The sequence below is a fragment of the Pelmatolapia mariae genome, linkage group LG18 (assembly GCF_036321145.2).
Source record: "Pelmatolapia mariae isolate MD_Pm_ZW linkage group LG18, Pm_UMD_F_2, whole genome shotgun sequence".
Classification (NCBI taxonomy): domain Eukaryota; kingdom Metazoa; phylum Chordata; class Actinopteri; order Cichliformes; family Cichlidae; genus Pelmatolapia; species Pelmatolapia mariae.
This window is the reverse complement of record NC_086243.1, coordinates 14,419,288-14,437,581: the sequence shown is the minus strand read 5'-3', so window position 1 is coordinate 14,437,581 and position 18,294 is coordinate 14,419,288. Positions and strand designations below refer to the sequence as shown.

The window sequence follows — 18,294 nt, the reverse complement described above, 5'->3', positions numbered from 1 at the left end:
CGGGTGTTTTGATATTTATTTAGAACCAGTGTTTGGGGCATATGCATATTATTTTATTTTTTATTTTAACCTGCGCACTTTGTCCTTTTAACATCGTCTTCTAATATTGACTTACTTGCAGAGATGCTTATTTAAGTTTATATGTTAATGTATAGTATATATTATTTTAACAACGAAGGCCAAACTAATACGTACATAGATGTATTTATTTCAGTTGTGTTTATGTATGTACAGTTAGTTTGTTTTTGAAATGCTAGTGGCTCTTGTATTAAGCCTTGTTTTTAAAAGTGACAGATGAGTTCAAGCTAACTGAAGTCTGACTGCTGGTACGTTCAATAAAGTGTCTTTTACACAAAGTTTTTGTGTTTTGCTTTTCTTCTTTGGATTAAATACTTGATGCTGAACAATTTAAAACAAGTCACGATGGCTACATGAACAGACATGTTTTATTCCTCTGATCTCACTCAGAATATTTAGTACAAAAGGGTAAGAGACACGGACTGTACATGGGTTAAATCCATACTTTATCAGTTTGCTCATAGTAGCTTTTGTAAGTGCCTCCTGTGTGACTTCAGGAAATTAACTCAAACAAAAACCTCATACAAACAAAAACCCTTTTCAGACACACTCTTTTCAATGAGATTCATAAAGCACCATGGTCACTTTTTCATGAAAAGTTCCCACAGAAATCAGAACAGATCACACCTTCAAACATTTACATTTTACTTTCAACATGGCACAACTCAGAAACTCCATGAAATCACATCAAACAGGCACGCACAAGACACGCACACTCACAATTCTGAAAAGGACTTTCTTTCTAAGTGCCTGTGTTTAAGGGGCAGTTCTTGACAAAAGGCTAATTGCCACAAGTGTAACACCTGCGGCAAACACTGTGCGCTCTCTCCATAACTGCTGCGAGCTGAGGCCAAGTGACCTGTCTGAGAACTGATGAAGCCACTGATGCCATGTATGCCATATCTGTAAAGGGCTGTAATACATGAAAAGAGTGATTTAAAACACCACTATGCGTATACCTCTACTACTTCATAGCAGTGGGACGGCAGTTCATGGGACAAGAACAATAAATACAAACATACCTGCAGTGGTGTATTTAAAAATACACAGGGTGAAGTGAGAGTATACAGCAGTATAGAATTATTAAAAACAATTATTAAAAAACCACTTTTGTCCCCGATGCTACTCTGAGTTCATCTTTGTACAAGCTGTGCGAAAAGTCCTTGTTAATCTGAGTTCCCCCGCCCCCCATACTGTCAACTGCATACAGTGCTGATAATGCTATGTGTTGTCCTAAAGGACAAGGAAGTGATCACTGGTCCATCATGATACTGTCCACACCTTCATTAAACAAAAGACCTCACAGTCCCTTTAGTGCTTTGTTTAGTTGGAGCTTGGCCTAGATGCAGCGTTTGCAGCAGAAGGCAGGGTGACGCGTTGTTCGTCCATTCGTTTGGCCTGCGACCGCATGATGAGGCTGAAGAAGTCCTCATCTGGTACGGTGGGCCCTCGGACTGGAGGAGGGGGAGGAGCACACCGCTGGTCATCCAAACGGGAGCCCTGGAAGGAATACGGTGAAAGCAAAGAGTATGACTTTGATGTCTGAGTAACAGGATGTTTATAATCTTGTTTCTAACTTTTTTTTTTGTAATATACTTTGGTCCTTTGTGCAGCTGATCTCTTGCAAGGTAATAAGAATCCTGCCTCCTGACCTCTGGCTACAACAAACAGACATCACTCCTCTACTTATGTTACACCGGCTTCCTGTTACCTTCAGCATTCACTTCAAAAAAATCATTCTTGTATAGAATGGATGCCACTGCTGGGACTCTTTAACTACACAATTATTTTAAATAGGAGCTAAAATATTTCTGTTTATACCGGTGTTTGAATATCAAGTGTGCCCACCCAGCACTATATAAATGTGTATTAGGAAACTATTCAGTAAACTATGCTCTTTCTGTTACCTGGCACTTGACAAGCATATCAAAGAAGTCATCATCAGGCTCAGCGCTGTCAGCGTTGGCCATCAGGTGGCTGAGCACGGCCTGGTTGCTGTTTTGGTTGAGCCTGAGTCCTGGCAGGCTCCCCCCTGCTGCTGATGACTCCTCTAAGTGCCTGCCCTGAGCGCCTGACACATTGGCAGACTCTGACATGGCTACAAATTAAAATAAATAAGTACGCAAATCATAAATTATTTTAACAGGGGTTATATTTTGTGTGTGGGTGGACAGCATGGACCTACATTTCCTGATGGTCCTGGGAGGCGACTCTGGGCCGCTGTTTAGCGATAACCTGCTGCCTCGGTCTTGTATCGAACATCGCTGGTCATCCATGCGGTTGCTCTGGAATCGGCTCAGCAAGTCAAAGAAACCGTCATCTCCGAGCATGTCGGGGCTGAGTCGCTGGAAAACAAAAACAAACAACTTGAAAAAAATAAAAAAATAAAACAGCAAAAGTTGTTTGATCTTGAATACATGAGTGCTCTCTGAGTGATCTTCAAATCAATTCCCCAGGTCTGCGTACTTTTTGTGGTCCCTGTGCCGGTGGCTGACTGGTATCCAGGGTATTGCTGGTGTCCTGGAGGACCTTACTGGAGCCGCCAGACTTGTACTTCTTCCCTCGCAGACGGCCAACAAAGAAGAGCTTGGAGGAGCTCTTAGCCAGCGAGGGTTTGGACTGTTTGGTCAAGATGTCGCTGTTCCACTTTTGACCCTTCAGCACAGAAACGGATCACAATCACCACAAGTTCAATAGCAATGGGTGCTGTAACAAGAAGCACTTCTTGTAGATGAGGTGTGAGCAGAGCGGTACAGTGGAGCAGTTCTTACATTTACTTTGTCTGGAGTGAGCTTCACCAGCTCCAGGTTCTCCATGCTGTGTCGTTTGCTCATCCTGGGCCTGGCTCCTGTAAAACAATAACAATGTTACGTAATCTACACAATCAAAGCATCTGAAATATTATAGCAAGGGGCATAGGGAAGGTCACACAGTTTTTACCGTGCAGGCTGTAGTCGATATCCTTATTTTCGGAAACAGTGGAGGTATTTGTGCTGTAGCTCAAACCCAAAAGTGTCTGGAGATCAGATACATTCATACGAGCTGTCAGCTCCCCGCTCCTGTCTCCAGTCTGGAAAAAAACCAACAACAACAACAACAACAACAACAAAAAAAAAAAAACAGAAGGAACAAACCAACTGTTAATTTTACTGCTGAAAGATTTCTGTATCTTTTCTTAACAAGTTTGCTTTGAGTACTTCTGAAATGCTTTGCTGTGAAGATAGTATGAGCAGTGCATACCTCTCTGCAGATCTCCAGGTGTTTCTCAGCAAAGTGCATGGCTTGGTCATGGTTTCCCAGTGCAGTGTAGGCATTTCCAAGACTCCAGCACGCACGGCCCTCACCAATCCTACAGAATGAAACCACACATAAGCAAATACTATTTAACTGTGGCATAGTTACGTCAAAAGAAGCATCATAAAACCTTGTGTTTGCATCTGTACCTGTCATTGAGGTCTTGAGCTATGATGAGATGTTTGAGGTGATAGTCTATGGCTCTCTCATAGTCCTGCAGAAGTGTGTAGGTGTTGCCGAGACTGTAGCAGGCCTGAGCTTCCACAGCTCGGTCCTTTAACTGCCTCGCCAACTGCAGTGTCTTCCTAACAAGCAATCAGACAAGATGCTTCAAACAATGCACACTGGCTTTATGCGTTCTTCATACAATACAGGCCTGCTTTCCCAGAAGGAGCTCATAGGAACATAATATGATGCATAAATACAATGACAGAATTTTAGATATTGCCACTATTGTGTAAGGAAAAGTGTCTAAAAATGTTACAGTTATTTGATAATTCAATTTCCTCTTTTTTTGGGGGGGACATGAGACAATCATGGTGACAATGTAGGATCAAACGATTAAGGATCCAGTCACACAGGCCTAGAGACAAAATGCGGCCAACAACAACAAACATTAATACACATATGTAGGTGTGGCTTACTTGTAATGTTCAGCTGCCACTTCAAATTCCCCCAAAAAGATATACGCATTCCCCAAGTTGCAGTAAGCCCGCCTCTCTGCTGATCGATCCCCAAACTCCTTAGCAATGAGCAAACGCTGAAACAGAAACACTGAATTTTAACATTGTATTTAAATGCCGTAATAAGTAACTTACTAAAAGAAAACAACATCATGGATGCTTGTGAACTCTTTATCAAAAGACACTTTTCAGAGTTCACCCTCACCTGTTCATGAGAAGCTACGGCTTTGCGAAAGTTTCCCAGCAGGTAGTGTGTGTTGCCAAGGTTGCCATAAGTTCGACCCTGAGCAGCTCGATCTCCAAGCTCCTTCACTATCGCCAAGTTTGCCCTGACAATGCATATGCAATCAAATGGTCACCCAGCAGCTCACTTTGTAATATACTGGATACTTGACACAACAGTCAAAGTAACAGAACTTGTTATTTCTAATGTTAAATTACTCTGATTAAATCACACGCTCTCCTTCTTACTCATAGTACTCTGCTGCTTTCCTCAGTGCCATCATAACATCTTCGGGGAAATCTCCGGGCTCAGCTCCGCTCCAGCAGATACTTTTGCCTTTGGCATGGTACACATTCCCAAAATTATAGAGTGCCCTCGCTTGCCCCACCTAACCGGAAACATGAGTGGTGAAGATCACTTTCTTCTGAAACTCTCAAATACATGAATACAAATATCTGACTTTTATTCTTTATTGCTTATTTTCTCGAATACGTTGCCTCACCTTGTCATTCATGTCTCTGGCTATGTCCAAGTGCCTCTGACAGCAAACCACAGCCTCATCGAACCGACCCAGCACCTTCAATGTGTTGCCGAGGTTACCGCTGGCTTTGGCCTCTCCGACCAGGTCGCCAATTGTCCTGAACAAGATACGTCACGCTGTTAATAAATAAACATTGTGCTGCACTCAGCAGGGCCTTTTACAGAGCTGTTTCTCATGTGTCCAACCTCGTCAAGGTGAGATCGTGCCGGTGGAACTCCAAGGCCTTGGCATAGTCGTGCAGGTGGAAGTAGGCATTTCCAAGCTGGCTGTAGATGGCACTGAGCACCTGGAGGTCCTCTGTGCCCACTTGGATGGCAGCTTCAAAAAAGGAGACGCCTGCTTTGTAGTCACCCACCTTACAGAGGCGCTCACCCTCCAGCGCCAGCTCCAGGCAGGACACCTCCATCCTAAAGCAGAGAGGAGCACAGTCTGGACTTCTCTTCTTCAAAAACATTAAACTCTAAAATCTCCTCGTCCTCTAATCGACAGCCATATGGCTCTGTTCACGACTGAAAAACAAAATGTCCTTCGAAGCAAAGGCTTTCAGCAAGTGGGAATGTTTAGCCACTTCCTTCCATCTACAGAAAACAATAGAGCTTGTTTATTATAGTAGATCTCACATCCTTTTGACCTACCCCAGAAAGCAAAACAGGTTCCTTTTCCAATCAGCTGAACCAAAACTGAACCTTTGATATTCATTATTTGTAATGTTTACTGCTGTTGCTTTAGAACTTTAAACACCTTATAACAGATCGTTTAAAAGATCTGTTCTGGCAAAGATTTAAAAAAATTTTTTCTTAAATTTCCTAAAATATTGCTTGTGAAAGCAAAATGTTTGATTCCCAGCAAACAACACTGGACATCTGTATACTTCTTCAAAAGAAATAAAATCAAAACACCCAATAAATTAGTTTTTAAAGTACAGCAAATACATGAATGTCTGTAACAAACACTCATGGGGTTTAAATGTTTTAAGCCAGATGAAAAGAGTGTCAGTCAGTGGCTGTGAAGGCAAATTTAGTGGCATATTTGTGCTTAGTAAAAACTGTCCGATAAACCAACTTTATTTTTCAGGAAACTGTACTGTTAGTGACATACTGGCTCAACAAAAAAATCTATTCAGTTTGTATAACAAGATTTCCTCCTGTAACCACCCTATGGTTATCTGAAAGCTCGCAAAAACAGACCCAGAAATGACGCAAAAACACCAAACAGCTTGTCTCACCATTCAGCTAGACTATAATTTGAGAACAAAGGCAAACATGGTGTAAGAACAATAAAGTTCAATCGAGCTCAGCTCAGCGGCCTTAGGCCTTATATTAAAGAGCTTACTTTGTGTTTACTGCCACGTTAACACTATATCATTTAACACTCTAGCTGAGGCAAATGCTAGCCTACCTGCTGGCTTTTTGTGTCTTACAACAACAGCAGCAGCACATGGAACATCTGAGAGGCATCTACTGAGGTATCCACTGGAAAAACCTCCAGGCTGCAGCTCCTTCTCTTTCTCCAAAGCATGGAGAGATTACCTTAGACCAACTTCGTGTTGAAAAGATTTTTTTTTCTCTTTTAAATACAAAAATGCCCTAAAAACTAAACTGCATTCGTCCTAGGTAATATCAAAACCATAATTCATCTGACGTCACAGAGATAATTTAGCATCACGCACTGGAAAACCTTCAAGGAGACGTGTGTGATGTTGTCACAGCATTAACTTCCAATGCCTGCCAGCAAGGAAACTGCTCTATCAGCGTTTTCTCAGCTAATCTGCTTGTCTTTCGTCCAAGCCCCGCTCTCCTGGTGACCTGGTCACCTGAGATTACGGCTGTAGAGTATGCACCTGACAGATTACAAAGCCGGTGAGTGCTGTACAGATTGATTAGATCTGTCAGACAAACAGAGTCTGTAGTGATGTGTAATGGAATTAGGGATGCACTGATGAACGGGTGAAATTCTGCGCTGATACCAGGGTTTAAAATAACAATTTCACCACTACCAAGTAAAAATGTTTATTTTGTTTTTGATATCTATTCCCCTTTTTGTTCCAAGCACACAAATAATTCATTATGACAAATAAAATCTGTATCTGCACAATGTCTTATTTGCTGATTAGCCAATGGCAGTCAACAAAGCTGTTTGTTCGATATATATTTGTGCACCTCTAAACGGAATAAATTTACTGATGTCAACAATCTAGCCAGTATTGTAAAAATAATCCACCCTCTTACCAAACACACGCCTAAGCTATTTAAATAAAATGGACACGCATGTGGACATAAACACAGGGAGCAATGATGAATATTTCAGGGCTTGTTTAAATATTGAAGCTGGCGGGCGCAGGTCTTTATGTGGTTGGCAGGTCACACCTGCTGCCCGAGTGCTTTACCTGGGAATGTAAGGACAGCTGACAGATGCTCCCCCTTTTTTTTTTTTTAAGAAAACTTACCTGCCTTAGTCAACAAAGTCCCAGACCACAGTGTGAAATGATTCCTCCAGTCTTTCATTTAACTTAAGCTTCAATACTAAACATAGCGTCATTCTTCTACTGGGTACGTGAAACATCTTACATTACAAATATTTCAATGACTATAAATAGCATTGCTCCTCTTAGGCATCAACAAAACACTTCACCAACGCTCCATCTGAAACTAGAGACTGGGAAAGCAATCACACTTTCTACACTCTAACTACACTTTAGTGAAAAGACAAAAGTCCTACCTGTAGCGGACGTGAAAGGACTGCTCCTCAGCTCGCGTGCTAACCACTGAGCCACCTGTATCCATTGAAGTGCATAATATGAGGGACAATCCCAGTTTCGTTCCCGAAAAAATGGTTGCGTTTAGCACCAAGACTCTGAGAGGAAAAAAAAACCCTAAAAAACTCTTCGGTGAACCGAACGGTCACCCAATGTGTTCGAGTCTGCAGCAGTCCCTCTGATGACAGGGGAAGGTAAACCCACGACTGTTAAAGCTGCAGAATCCTGAGCGTCAGTCCACACAGCTGCTTTCGTGTAATGTGTGTTTTGCGTCACTGGCCCTCAATCGCTTGTTAGCGGCCCTCTGTGAAGAGAACACAAGATGCTGCATGTGAAGCCTCTTTCTGGCTGCACGGTGCCATGGCAACACCAACCAAACAGCAGCGTGAACAAGCAGGGTAAGCAAGAAGCGGGAGAGTGGGGCGGAAATGAATGCACGGGGCCAGCCAAACTGTCAATCTTCTAGGATGGACGGGGACTTCACCCAGGCTTGGAGAGGTTGTGTGCTCCACAGGTATAGCAAAGCAAGAGGAAAAAATATCTACAGTGTGTGTGAATGGAAATCATGGCCTAGGAAGTAGCTGAAAAGAAAGAAAAAGCAACCAGAAACCTGCTGCATGATTGGTTTAAAACAAACAAACAAACAAAAAACCTCCCCCAAAAAACAAGTTAAACTGAAAATCTGGGAAAAAGCAGAGAGACTTGTTGCATGTACACTACTTCCACCAAAGGAAAGGACAGCAATAAGCGTGCTACATGGAAAGTAGAGACTGCTTCAAGTAAAAATCTAAACCAGCCATTACCTAATTTCAGCATGAGGTCATTCTTGCCACACCCATTAGCTCCCCAAGTTTAAACCGTCAGCCCCGCCCCTGAACGCACACACACACACACACACACAGACACACACAACCACAATATGGGAAATGGGGCAGGCCAGTTATCTGCAAACTGGGTTACATCTTTATGTTAAATAGCAACTAAATTACAAGACAGACATGCAGTAGGTGGCCTATCTCTATTATATTGGCAGCTGAAGCCATAATGAGTGATTATTTGTTTCCAACAGAGCATTTGTTCAGCTACATCAAAGATAAGCTGGCTCAAATTAAAAACCCCAAAATGAAGAAGTGATCAGGATGGTAGTAACAACTGAGAATGGTCATGATTATAATTAGATTACGTGATTAATGAGTGCTATTTTACAGTCAATGAAACATTATATTATATTAGGTAATATTGCTTACTAAGTTTACAAATCCATACATAACAAGAAAGCCAATATTCACAAAAACCTAATATCAGGAACTTTGATTAATAAACTGTTCCTCTTGTTAAGCATTAGAGTTAATCATTAGACCCACAGCACCGCAAACAGGTGCTTTGATAACAAGAAACATTTCCCATCACTTCAATTCAATTTTCAATTGAGATTAAAGACAAAAATCTCTAAGGCACAATGCAGTAGAAACTGAAAAAAATCTATGCTGCACATACAGTGCTTAACAAACGTATCCAACCACCACCCAATGGAAGGTTCATGCCACACTGCCCTTAATTAAATTGTTAGTTACCAAAACATTTTTATATTTCTGTTATGGTAAATCGAATAGTTATGTCTATAACTTCTGTTCCCTGAAGGAGAGGAACGAGGTACAACACATAAGTATGGGATATCACGCCCTCGCGTGTCCTGGCTGAAGAAACCTTTATTCACGCCTTTAAGGCAGATGACGTGTGATGACACGCGCATGGCCCCGCCCGCACATATAGCCGCTGTCATCACAGTCATCCCTCAGTTCGATAGCCGCTCTTCACCGAGCCAACTGCTCAGTGGGGCCACCCTGTGTTGTACCTCGTTCCTCTCCTTCAGGGAACAGAAGTTATAGACATAACTATTCGTTCCCTTTCAGTCGATTCACTCGGTACAACACATAAGTATGGGACATATATACACGCCCCGCAGAGCAGCCACCGAACCGGAATGGGACCACCACATCCTTAGTGAGTGGTAGACCCAGCAGAAAGGACAGCATGAGCCACCGAAGGGGCTGTAACGTCCAACCGATAAAACCGCACAAAAGTGTGCGGCGATGCCCAACTAGCTGCTGCACAAATATCAGCTACAGGCACCCCTCTAAAAAGAGCCCATGAGGTCGCCATCCCCCTGGTGGAATGAGCTCCCACCCCGTGGGGCAACGCAAGACCTCTGGTGCCGTATGCCAGTGAGATAGCTTCTATAATCCAGTGGGACAGCCTCTGTTTGGACAGAGCTCTACCTCTATTTGGATTAGCGAAGCAGACAAACAGCTGGTCACATAAACGCACATCCTGAGTGCGCTCAATGTAGGTGCGTAGCACACGCACTGGACAAAGAGAATGCATCCTCCTCTGCTCCTCAGATTCAAAAGGAGGGGAGCAAAAGCTCAGCAACTCAAACTCCATTGAGCTATAAGATGCAGGCATGATCTTGGGAAAATAGGCAGCATTTGGACGCAATACGACCTTGTGGCCATCAGGAGAAAACTGTGTGCAGGCGGGATGCACAGACAGCGCATGAAGGTCACCCACTCGCTTCGCTGAAGCCAAAGCGAGAAGTAATGCGGTCTTATATGAAAGAAATTTCATATCCACAGACTCAATGGGTTCAAACGGGGGGCTACAAAGGGCCTCCAGCACCAAAGACAAGTCCCAAGCAGGGACACTGGACTTAAGCACGGGCCTCAGCCGGCGAACCCCTTTCAGAAAACGTATGGCGAGGGGATGAGCACCTGGTGTCACCCCGTCAAAGCCAATATGACAAGCAGATATAGCTGCTAAATAAACCTTGATTGTCGAAAACGAAAGGCCTTTATCCAGCAGCTCCTGCAGGAATGTCAAAACATCCACAATAGAGCACTGAAATGGGAGAGTATGGCGGTCCTGGCACCATTGCTCGAAGGCTCGCCATTTGTAAGCGTACAAGCCTCTAGTAGATGAGGCTCTAGCGCTCTGAATTGTCGCTATCACACTAGGTGGCAAACCCTTAGCAACCAAGTTTAACCTCTCAGCAGGTAAGCATGAAGGCGCCACAGATCCGGGCGCGGATGAAACACTTCTCCTCCCGCCTGAGAGAGGAGATCCCTGCGGAGAGGAAGCTGCCAAGGACTCGCTGCTAGCAGGCTGATTATCTCTGCATACCACGACCTCGCGGGCCACCAAGGGGCCACCAGGATCAGAGAGAGGGAATGCCGACGCACCCTCTCTAGAACTGGAGATATCATTTCCACTGGGGGAAATGCATACAGGAGCACGTCTGGCCATTGGTGCGCTAGCGCGTCCAAGCCCAAGGGTGCATCGTGGTCGATTATGGAGAAGTACAGGGGGCAGTGAGTATTTACCCTGGAAGCAAAAAGATCTATTTGCGCCTCGCCAAATAGATCCCAAATCTGAGCCACTATTGAAGGGTGTAACCTCCATTCTCTCACCAGAGGACCCCCCCTGGAGAGAAGGTCCGGCCCCAGGTTCAGGTGGCCCGGGACATGGGTGGCTCTTAGAGTCAGAAAATGAACACTGCACCATAACAGCAGAGAGCGAGACAGCTGCAACAGGGGAAGAGAGCGTGTTCCTCCCTGCCTGTTTATGTAAGACACCACTGTTGAATTGTCCGTCCTGACTAAGACATGCTGGCCCTGCAGGACTGGACGGAAATGCTTTAGAGCTAAGAACACTGCTAACAGCTCTAAGTGGTTGATGTGCAGCTGGCGCTGAGCTGCGGACCAGATCCCTCTCACTGACGCACCCTCGCACAGCGCTCCCCACCCTCTTAGGGAAGCATCTGTGGACACCACCTTGCGAAACAACACCCTCCCAATCCGAGAGCCCTGATGCAGCAGCCTGGGCTCCCTCCAAGGACGGAGAGCTAGCATGCAAGACGCGGTTACCGGCAGCCTCCTCCGGAGGTGACGCGAAGCACACAAACGGTGAGAGAGAGTCCAGCGTTGAAACGCCCTCATTTTTAACAGTCCAAGTGGCACTACGGCGATCATAGATGCCATCATGCCCAACAAGCGCAATATCGTCTGGAAACGCAGTCTGCGTCCCAGCTGAAACTGAGCGAGGCAGCGATGAAACGCGGCCACTCTGTGCTCCGACAAACGTGCGCGGCTGGAAAGAGAGCATATTTCCAGACCGAGAAAAGTAATCTGTTGACTCGGGATTAGCGAGCTCTTTTGAAAGTTCACAGAGAACCCCAGTGTCTGAATGTGTGACAGAACCAGCGACAGCTGTGTCTCCGCCTGCTCTCTGGAGCAAGCTACGAGAGCCCAGTCGTCTAGGTAGGCTAAGATGCGGATGCCTCTCTCTCTGAGGGGCGCTAGCGCTGCCTCGGCACATTTCGTAAAGGTGCGGGGAGCGAGCGACAGCCCGAACGGCAGCACTAGGTATTCGTAGGCTACGCCCTCGAATGCAAACCTCAGAAACTGCCTGTGTTTCGGGTGTATAGCGACATGAAAATAAGCATCTGTTAGATCGATTGTCGCAAACCAATCTCTCGGGCCGACTGCATTCAAGAGCTGTCTGAGTGTTAGCATCTTGAACCTGTACGTTCGTAGATACGTGTTCAAGACTCGCAGGTCGAGGATGGGACGAAGCCCTCCCCCTTTTTTCGGAACGACAAAATAACGGCTGTACCAACCTTTGTCTGCCTCCGAAGCGGGGACCACTCGTATTGCTCTTTTCTGCAATAGCGCCTGTATTTCCTCTCTGAGTATCATGGCTGCCTCGGTGTTGACAGTCGTGTTTACGACTCTTTGGAAACGAGGCGGCTTGACCCGGAACTGCAACCGGTAACCCATGGCAACGGTTTGCAGCACCCACGGAGAGGGGGCGCAAGCGCGCCACTGAGGGAAGTGAGCAGCCAGCCGGCTGACCTGCAGCACCGTCGGCGGGGCGTCGTCGCCCCCCAGTGCGTCTGCAGGGAACTGCATCACCTGCCTGACCTGCCTCATTCTGCCCGCAGGCTGAGCATTTGTGATTGTTTGAGAATAAACAACACTCTTTATTGATTGTAACATGGAAACATGTACATTCATACATTTTGTTGGATGCACCTTTTCTGGGGCACAACAATGAAAAACAGCGGGAACACTCGATGTGGTCACTTGAACATTTAACACACCTGAACAGGGAGTTACCTGAGGCAATTTGTGTGCAGGGGTTTTGTGCTTGGGAGACGGTGATAGGAAAGTGCAGCGCCTTCTGGGGCTGACAACCTGAACAGAACTTAAGCGGCACCTCTTGTGCGGCAACAGAGGGGTAAAAACAGCGTCTCCCTGCTGCTGGACCCCTTCTCGACTCGAAACCACAGCTAGGAGGGCTGAGGCTTCTTCCTCCTTGGCGTCGGGTCCCGTCGGGGGCCCGAGGGTGGGCCTTTGCTCCAGGCCGACCGGCGTGGAGCTCGGGCCGGAGGACGTGCTCTCGCCGGCGGCACACCCACTCCAGCAGTGGGCGCCGGTCTCTTGCCAGTCGTCAGAGGAGCGGCGGGCCTGTGAGAGCTAGCTGCGGGCTTGGGCTGGGGCTGACGTCTGGGGATGATGTCGCGCAGAGCTTCCGTCTGCTTCTTCCTCAGATCGAATCTAGCCTGAATGGCTTCAAGTGAATGTCCGAATAACCCAGCCGCAGACACTGGTGCGTCCAGATACACAGCTCTGTCCCTATCCGGGACGTCGGAGAGGGTCAGCCACAGGTGTCTCTGCGCCACTACTGTCGAAGCCATCCCTCTGCCCAGGGAGAGCGCTGCACAGCGAGACGCACGGAGGATGTAATCCGTGGTGACTCTGACCTCGTTAAGAAGAGGTGCCAGCGGGCTGTCATCAGGAACCAGCGATCCAAGCTCCGCCAGGCACATTGCCTGGTACGTCTGGAGCATGGTGACGGAGCTCATGGCGCGAGCAGTGCCGGCCTGAGCCCGATAAATCTTCTCCAGCTGCGAGGCAGAGAATCTGCAGTGCTTGGACGGCAGAGTTGCGGGGCCACCGACACCATGGTTATGGGACGGGGCCAGATAAGCAGCCAGAGACGGCTCCATAGGGGGTGGGTTAGCTAAGCCAGCCCCCTCGGCGCCGTCCAATTCCATGTACTGTCCATAGCCGGGCACAGTGACGCGGGTAGACAGAGGTTTGTCCCATGACGCTGTTAGCTCGCAGAGAAAGTCTGGGAACATGGGAAGGCAGTTTTTGGCCGTTGCGGGCTCCGGTGGGAGGAAAAAACCCGCGAACCGCGACGGCTTCCGAGCTGGTGGAGGAGAGGGCCAGTCCACCTGCAGCTTCTCAGCAGCACGGCGAAACAGGGAGAAAAGAGAAGTGTCATCGTGGCCGACCGGCGCAGCAGCGGCGGCACATTGGGCCGACAATGAGCTCTCCTGCTCATCCTCCGACAAACCATGGATGTCCAGGCCGATGTCCAGCACGTCATCGTCTTCCTGGGGAGCGCTGGCGGGCTTCAACCCAGGCTGAAGCCCGTCAGCGCTCCTGCATGGTTCCGGCTCGTCATCGGCTAACCCGTCAACATATTCCATGTGGTCAGCCCAGCTAATCGCGGGGACATCGACCGGAAAATCCTCGTCTTCGGACTCGGACGAAGCCGGGGCTCCAGACTCGGAAAGGAGAGGGTCATGCCGTGCGACAGCCGAGCGTCCCAGCACTCTTTCCACAAACGTCACCCGTCTTTCCAGGGTCGAGCGCCGGAGCTGGCGACAAAACGCACAGGCTTCGGGCTCCGTCAACGCTCTCCTAGCGTGGACGATCCCCAGGCAGACAGGGCAGGCATCGTGCTGGTCGCTGTCGTGCAAAGAGAAACCGCATCCCTGAGGACAGGGGCGAACAGAAGATTTCTGCTTTGCTCGCTTCGGTTTGGAGTCCATTCCAAAACGCAAAGCGAAACGCTGCACAAGAAAAACTTGAAAATAGCGCTCCGCGGGCAGCCTACGCACCAACTGGGCGGTGGAGGCTAACACCAACAGGGGCAGTTAAGCTAAGTTCAAGTTGGCAGACAACGGAGCTAACTAGCAGCAGCTAGCTAGCCCAACTCAGCAGAGGTGTTCTCAGCGAGGTGAAGAGCGTAAGAACTGAGGGATGACTGTGATGACAGCGGCTATATGTGCGGGCGGGGCCATGCGCGTGTCATCACACGTCATCTGCCTTAAAGGCGTGAATAAAGGTTTCTTCAGCCAGGACACGCGAGGGCGTGATATCCCATACTTATGTGTTGTACCGAGTGAATCGACTGAAAGGGAACCACTACTATGTGCAAAGTCTTTTTTTTTTTTAGCTTTTCTAGCTAAAATGTAATTTTTGTTATTATTCAAGAATGTTCAAATTTACCATTTTGCAAAAAACCTGAAAAAAATAGTGAAGGACAATAATTATACATAATTCTTTATTAAGATGACAGGTTACAGTTATTTACTTAAAATCCTGAATAGGAAATTAGTTATTGTGGTTGAATGTTACGTTGGATTACTTTCTGACTTCTCAGACAAGTCCAGTGTACCGACTCTAATCTGAGTGTACAATTGCAAATTTTGTTTGTTTGTTATTTGTCTACTAAATAACAACATAATAACATTATAATTTTTAGTTTTAGAAGTTTTTGAGAGATTTCAATATTTTGCATCTTTTAATGACAGTTGAATAACAGCAAATCTCTCTCAAACTCTGCCCTGTAACCTGTATGTTGTATGTGTATATACACACACAACACACACACACACACACACACATATATATATATATATATATATATAGTTGGTGGAGGCAATTTTTGACAATCCTGTTATTCCTGCTGCTCTGTAAATGGTTGTGACTAATGCCCAGAGCTTTGGGAGCTTTGCCGTACATGTTCCTGCATATTAATATAATGATCGACTGTTGTGTGCCAACATCCTTGCAGCTTTTTCCAACACTGTATGCCATCTGGGTGTGTTTTTGAGAACTCTGTCTGGCTCATAAAACTATAGTGTGCATGAACAAAAGTGAAACAGAGAAAAGTTACTGATGCATAAAGGTCCAAAGAAAGAAAAATAAAGATGCCGTTTTTAATGACAGCTTCACGGGAGCTAATCGCCGACTCCTTTTTGAGTCACAAACAAGAACATGATTTCATCCTTAACACAAAACACATGTGAGCTATTTTCTGTGTTTTGATGCTCTAAAATGACTACTGCCTCTGACAACAAAACCTAAATATGGAAGCACCACTTGGCATCACACCATGAGGCAGCAAAAAAACCCCACACCAAAACAAAAGTTAAGTACTGGGATACTGACCGGTAATTCTTCCACACAGGAACAGGAAATCTGGGAAGCCTGGAAGAAACAATGTTACAACCATAAATAACCTGTGTTGCAATGCTGGCTATTCAATTTTTTTAAAATTAAAACATGGCTTAATACAGACTACATTAAATATTGAATTCCATGCTCTTGATGACATGCACACAGCTACACCTACCTAAAGGATAGACTAAATAAACAAAAAGCCGGTTGCACTAGTTACAGTTAAGTGCACCTAATATGCTGGCAACTGGGTATATATTGTATACACCATATAATAATATATAATAACAATACAATCAGATGTTGAGGTATACAAGACTGTGCGTTTGAGTGCAAGCTCTCATGACCATTACTACACTAACATGAGTGCAACGGTAAGAAATGAATTATGTACGATAAAAGTGGTCATAATCATGCTATATAAACCATCTGCACAAGTATAACACTTGTTAGCAATACACTATAGCCTATACCAAACTATATACCAAACAGTAAATCTATGCCCTACACTACACTGATGGTGACAATTCATCTATAGCATTTTAATATCAGCTCCAGTGATAACTACTTTAAAGTGAAGAAATGACTTCGCATTATGGACACCACTGTCAGGGCTGTGGTGTCCCAAATGAGTTAATCTTACGGCTGTCTCTTTAGCTTTATTCATAACCAGTTAATTCATTCACACATCTCCACCAACATCCAGCCAAAGACTAGCACCGTTAGCCTGTTAGCTGCTAAACTTACGTTAGGCGATCCAGCTCGAACAAAGGTGACTTGTCTTCTTTTCTTTAGTGTCTCACGAGTTTAAAAACATGGGTGCGTTTACGGGGGAGAAAAAAAGTGGACGCCTGTAATATAACAATAAGCTGTACTATATTCAGCCTACGGCTACATTATCCTCCAACTTCGGTAAAAACTTCGATTTAACTTCGATAAATACGAAGAAACCCCTTGCGGGTGCACTAGCTTTGTGTGTTTTCGCCAAGTAGCCAATCAGAGAGCGGCATTCAAATTTAGTCACGCCCCTGCAGAAAATTCATTGGACGAACAGATTTGAATGGAGAAGGGTGACGTTTTTGTGATAATGTAGCTGAGACAAGTACGAGCTTTATTATGTTTGAAAGTTTGACACGCCTTGGCTTTCAGCGTGCACACTTGTGGGGCTTCGGCACTGTGTATTATTGTTTAGGAGGGTGAAAGTCTGCACATTCCCATACTTATTTTTAAAGAGAGAATAAGTATGTAATGGCCAATAGCCCAAAACTGTCACTTGCTAGCATCCTTTTGGAGGAGGTTTCAGCACCGTTACCTAGCAACGAGACCCCGCTAGTTGTCATGCACGCTGCTGTCACCGCGGGTCCAGACGTTCAGCGCTGCCTTTTATCCATTATTAATGATGCCACAAAAACGAAACCTGTTCAGGAAGGCATATGTCAAGAAAGATCGGGGGAGATATTAAACCATCGCTGCTAGTTTCAAGACCGGGGTCAACTTAAAGGTAATGCCACACTGCTGAAGAAGAACCAGCCGGCTAAACACAACCAAGGTAAGTAACCACCGCCAGCAAAGCATTTCAGTAGTACTATGTCACTGAAATGCAGACGTGTTTGGTAACACTCACATGTAACTTGTAGTAGGAGATATATGTACTTTATACACTTTTGCTCCACTACTCTTATGAAATGTAGTTATTACGATTGCATTACAATGCAATACGATTGCATTACATTACATGACAGATTTTGTTAACATACATGCAAAAACTTATGAGCTATTGAAATATCATATCAGGCTATTATATAGGTATATTTAACTCTATATTAATGATGTGCAGTATTAACAGATTCCTGTGTGTTGTAAAATGTATTTTACAACTTGTTTTGTATAGATAATAGTTTTATATTATGACACAGACACTTTTGTTTTAGCATAGTGGTTTTCTCTTGGTTCAAAGGGGCAGGGGCTACACAGCAGAGTCGTTATGATATTGTATTTTCTAATTAGGGTTTTATTTAATTTGATTTTTTGTTTTTAATTCGGTTTAGTTCACAGAGTGTATTTATATAGTTTAGCTTTTAATAGTTTCAGTGTTAGATTTAGTCTTTTAAATTATTATTATACTATGGAAGGCATTTGTCAGATGTAAGATTTAGGAAAATCGGTACAGGTTTTATATTGAAAACACAGCTTTTAGAAAGCAGTTGACTGACAGTCTTGCGCACATCTAAAAATGTCAGTATTCACGTCCATCAGTGCCTCATCAGCCACATTGTGTCTAAATTTTTACCAAAGTCACAGATACTAAAACTAAGGATTATTTCTGTTTTATGAAGGAAGAACCCATTTAAAACAAATTATTTATTTCTGAATGAAATAGACGAATTACTTTTTTAAAAATATTT

The 18,294-nt window shown here is 45.1% G+C and overlaps 2 protein-coding genes across 4 annotated transcripts; both read right to left on the bottom strand.

Moving 5' to 3' along the window:
- Positions 1-428: 428 nt before the first annotated feature.
- On the bottom strand, positions 429-16,804 carry gpsm2 (G protein signaling modulator 2). 3 transcript variants are annotated; one of them, XM_063462964.1, is made up of 16 exons: positions 16,637-16,804; positions 15,881-15,919; positions 7,538-7,878; positions 5,005-5,226; positions 4,781-4,916; positions 4,527-4,666; positions 4,261-4,384; positions 4,017-4,132; positions 3,522-3,677; positions 3,319-3,427; positions 3,019-3,148; positions 2,850-2,926; positions 2,545-2,733; positions 2,264-2,423; positions 1,986-2,176; positions 429-1,578 (listed from the first exon to the last, which is right to left on the bottom strand). In XM_063462964.1, the coding sequence occupies exons 3-16, from the start codon at positions 7,600-7,602 to the stop codon at positions 1,402-1,404; spliced, it is 1,992 nt and encodes a 663-aa protein (XP_063319034.1). In that variant the 5' UTR covers positions 7,603-7,878; positions 15,881-15,919; positions 16,637-16,804; the 3' UTR covers positions 429-1,401. The 3 variants fall into 3 exon arrangements, with proteins under 3 accessions (XP_063319034.1, XP_063319037.1, XP_063319036.1); XM_063462967.1 differs by lacking the exon at positions 7,538-7,878; XM_063462966.1 differs by lacking the exons at positions 7,538-7,878; positions 15,881-15,919; positions 16,637-16,804 and adding an exon at positions 6,218-6,520.
- LOC134617286 (uncharacterized) lies at positions 9,371-14,475 on the bottom strand. The gene is made up of 3 exons (XM_065469580.1): positions 14,164-14,475; positions 13,137-14,034; positions 9,371-13,071 (listed from the first exon to the last, which is right to left on the bottom strand). The coding sequence occupies exons 1-3, from the start codon at positions 14,473-14,475 to the stop codon at positions 10,613-10,615; spliced, it is 3,669 nt and encodes a 1,222-aa protein (XP_065325652.1). The 3' UTR covers positions 9,371-10,612.
- Positions 16,805-18,294: the final 1,490 nt, after the last annotated feature.

Excerpts from the sequence above, each read along its gene's own strand:
- gpsm2 (XM_063462964.1), bottom strand. The coding sequence starts at position 7,602 with ATGGATACAGGTGGCTCAGTGGTTAGCACGCGAGCTGAGGAGCAGTCC. Across the intron at positions 5,227-7,537 it reads TCCTTTCACGTCCGCTACAG|GATGGAGGTGTCCTGCCTGG; the intron begins GTAGGACTTTTG and ends TCTCTGCTTTAG. Across the intron at positions 3,428-3,521 it reads GCTCAAGACCTCAATGACAG|GATTGGTGAGGGCCGTGCGT; the intron begins GTACAGATGCAA and ends TTCATTCTGTAG.
- LOC134617286 (XM_065469580.1), bottom strand. The coding sequence starts at position 14,475 with ATGGACTCCAAACCGAAGCGAGCAAAGCAGAAATCTTCTGTTCGCCCC. Across the intron at positions 14,035-14,163 it reads CCGAAGACGAGGATTTTCCG|GAAGACGATGACGTGCTGGA; the intron begins GTCGATGTCCCC and ends AGCGCTCCCCAG. Across the intron at positions 13,072-13,136 it reads GCGCGACATCATCCCCAGAC|AGACCGGCGCCCACTGCTGG; the intron begins GTCAGCCCCAGC and ends ACGACTGGCAAG.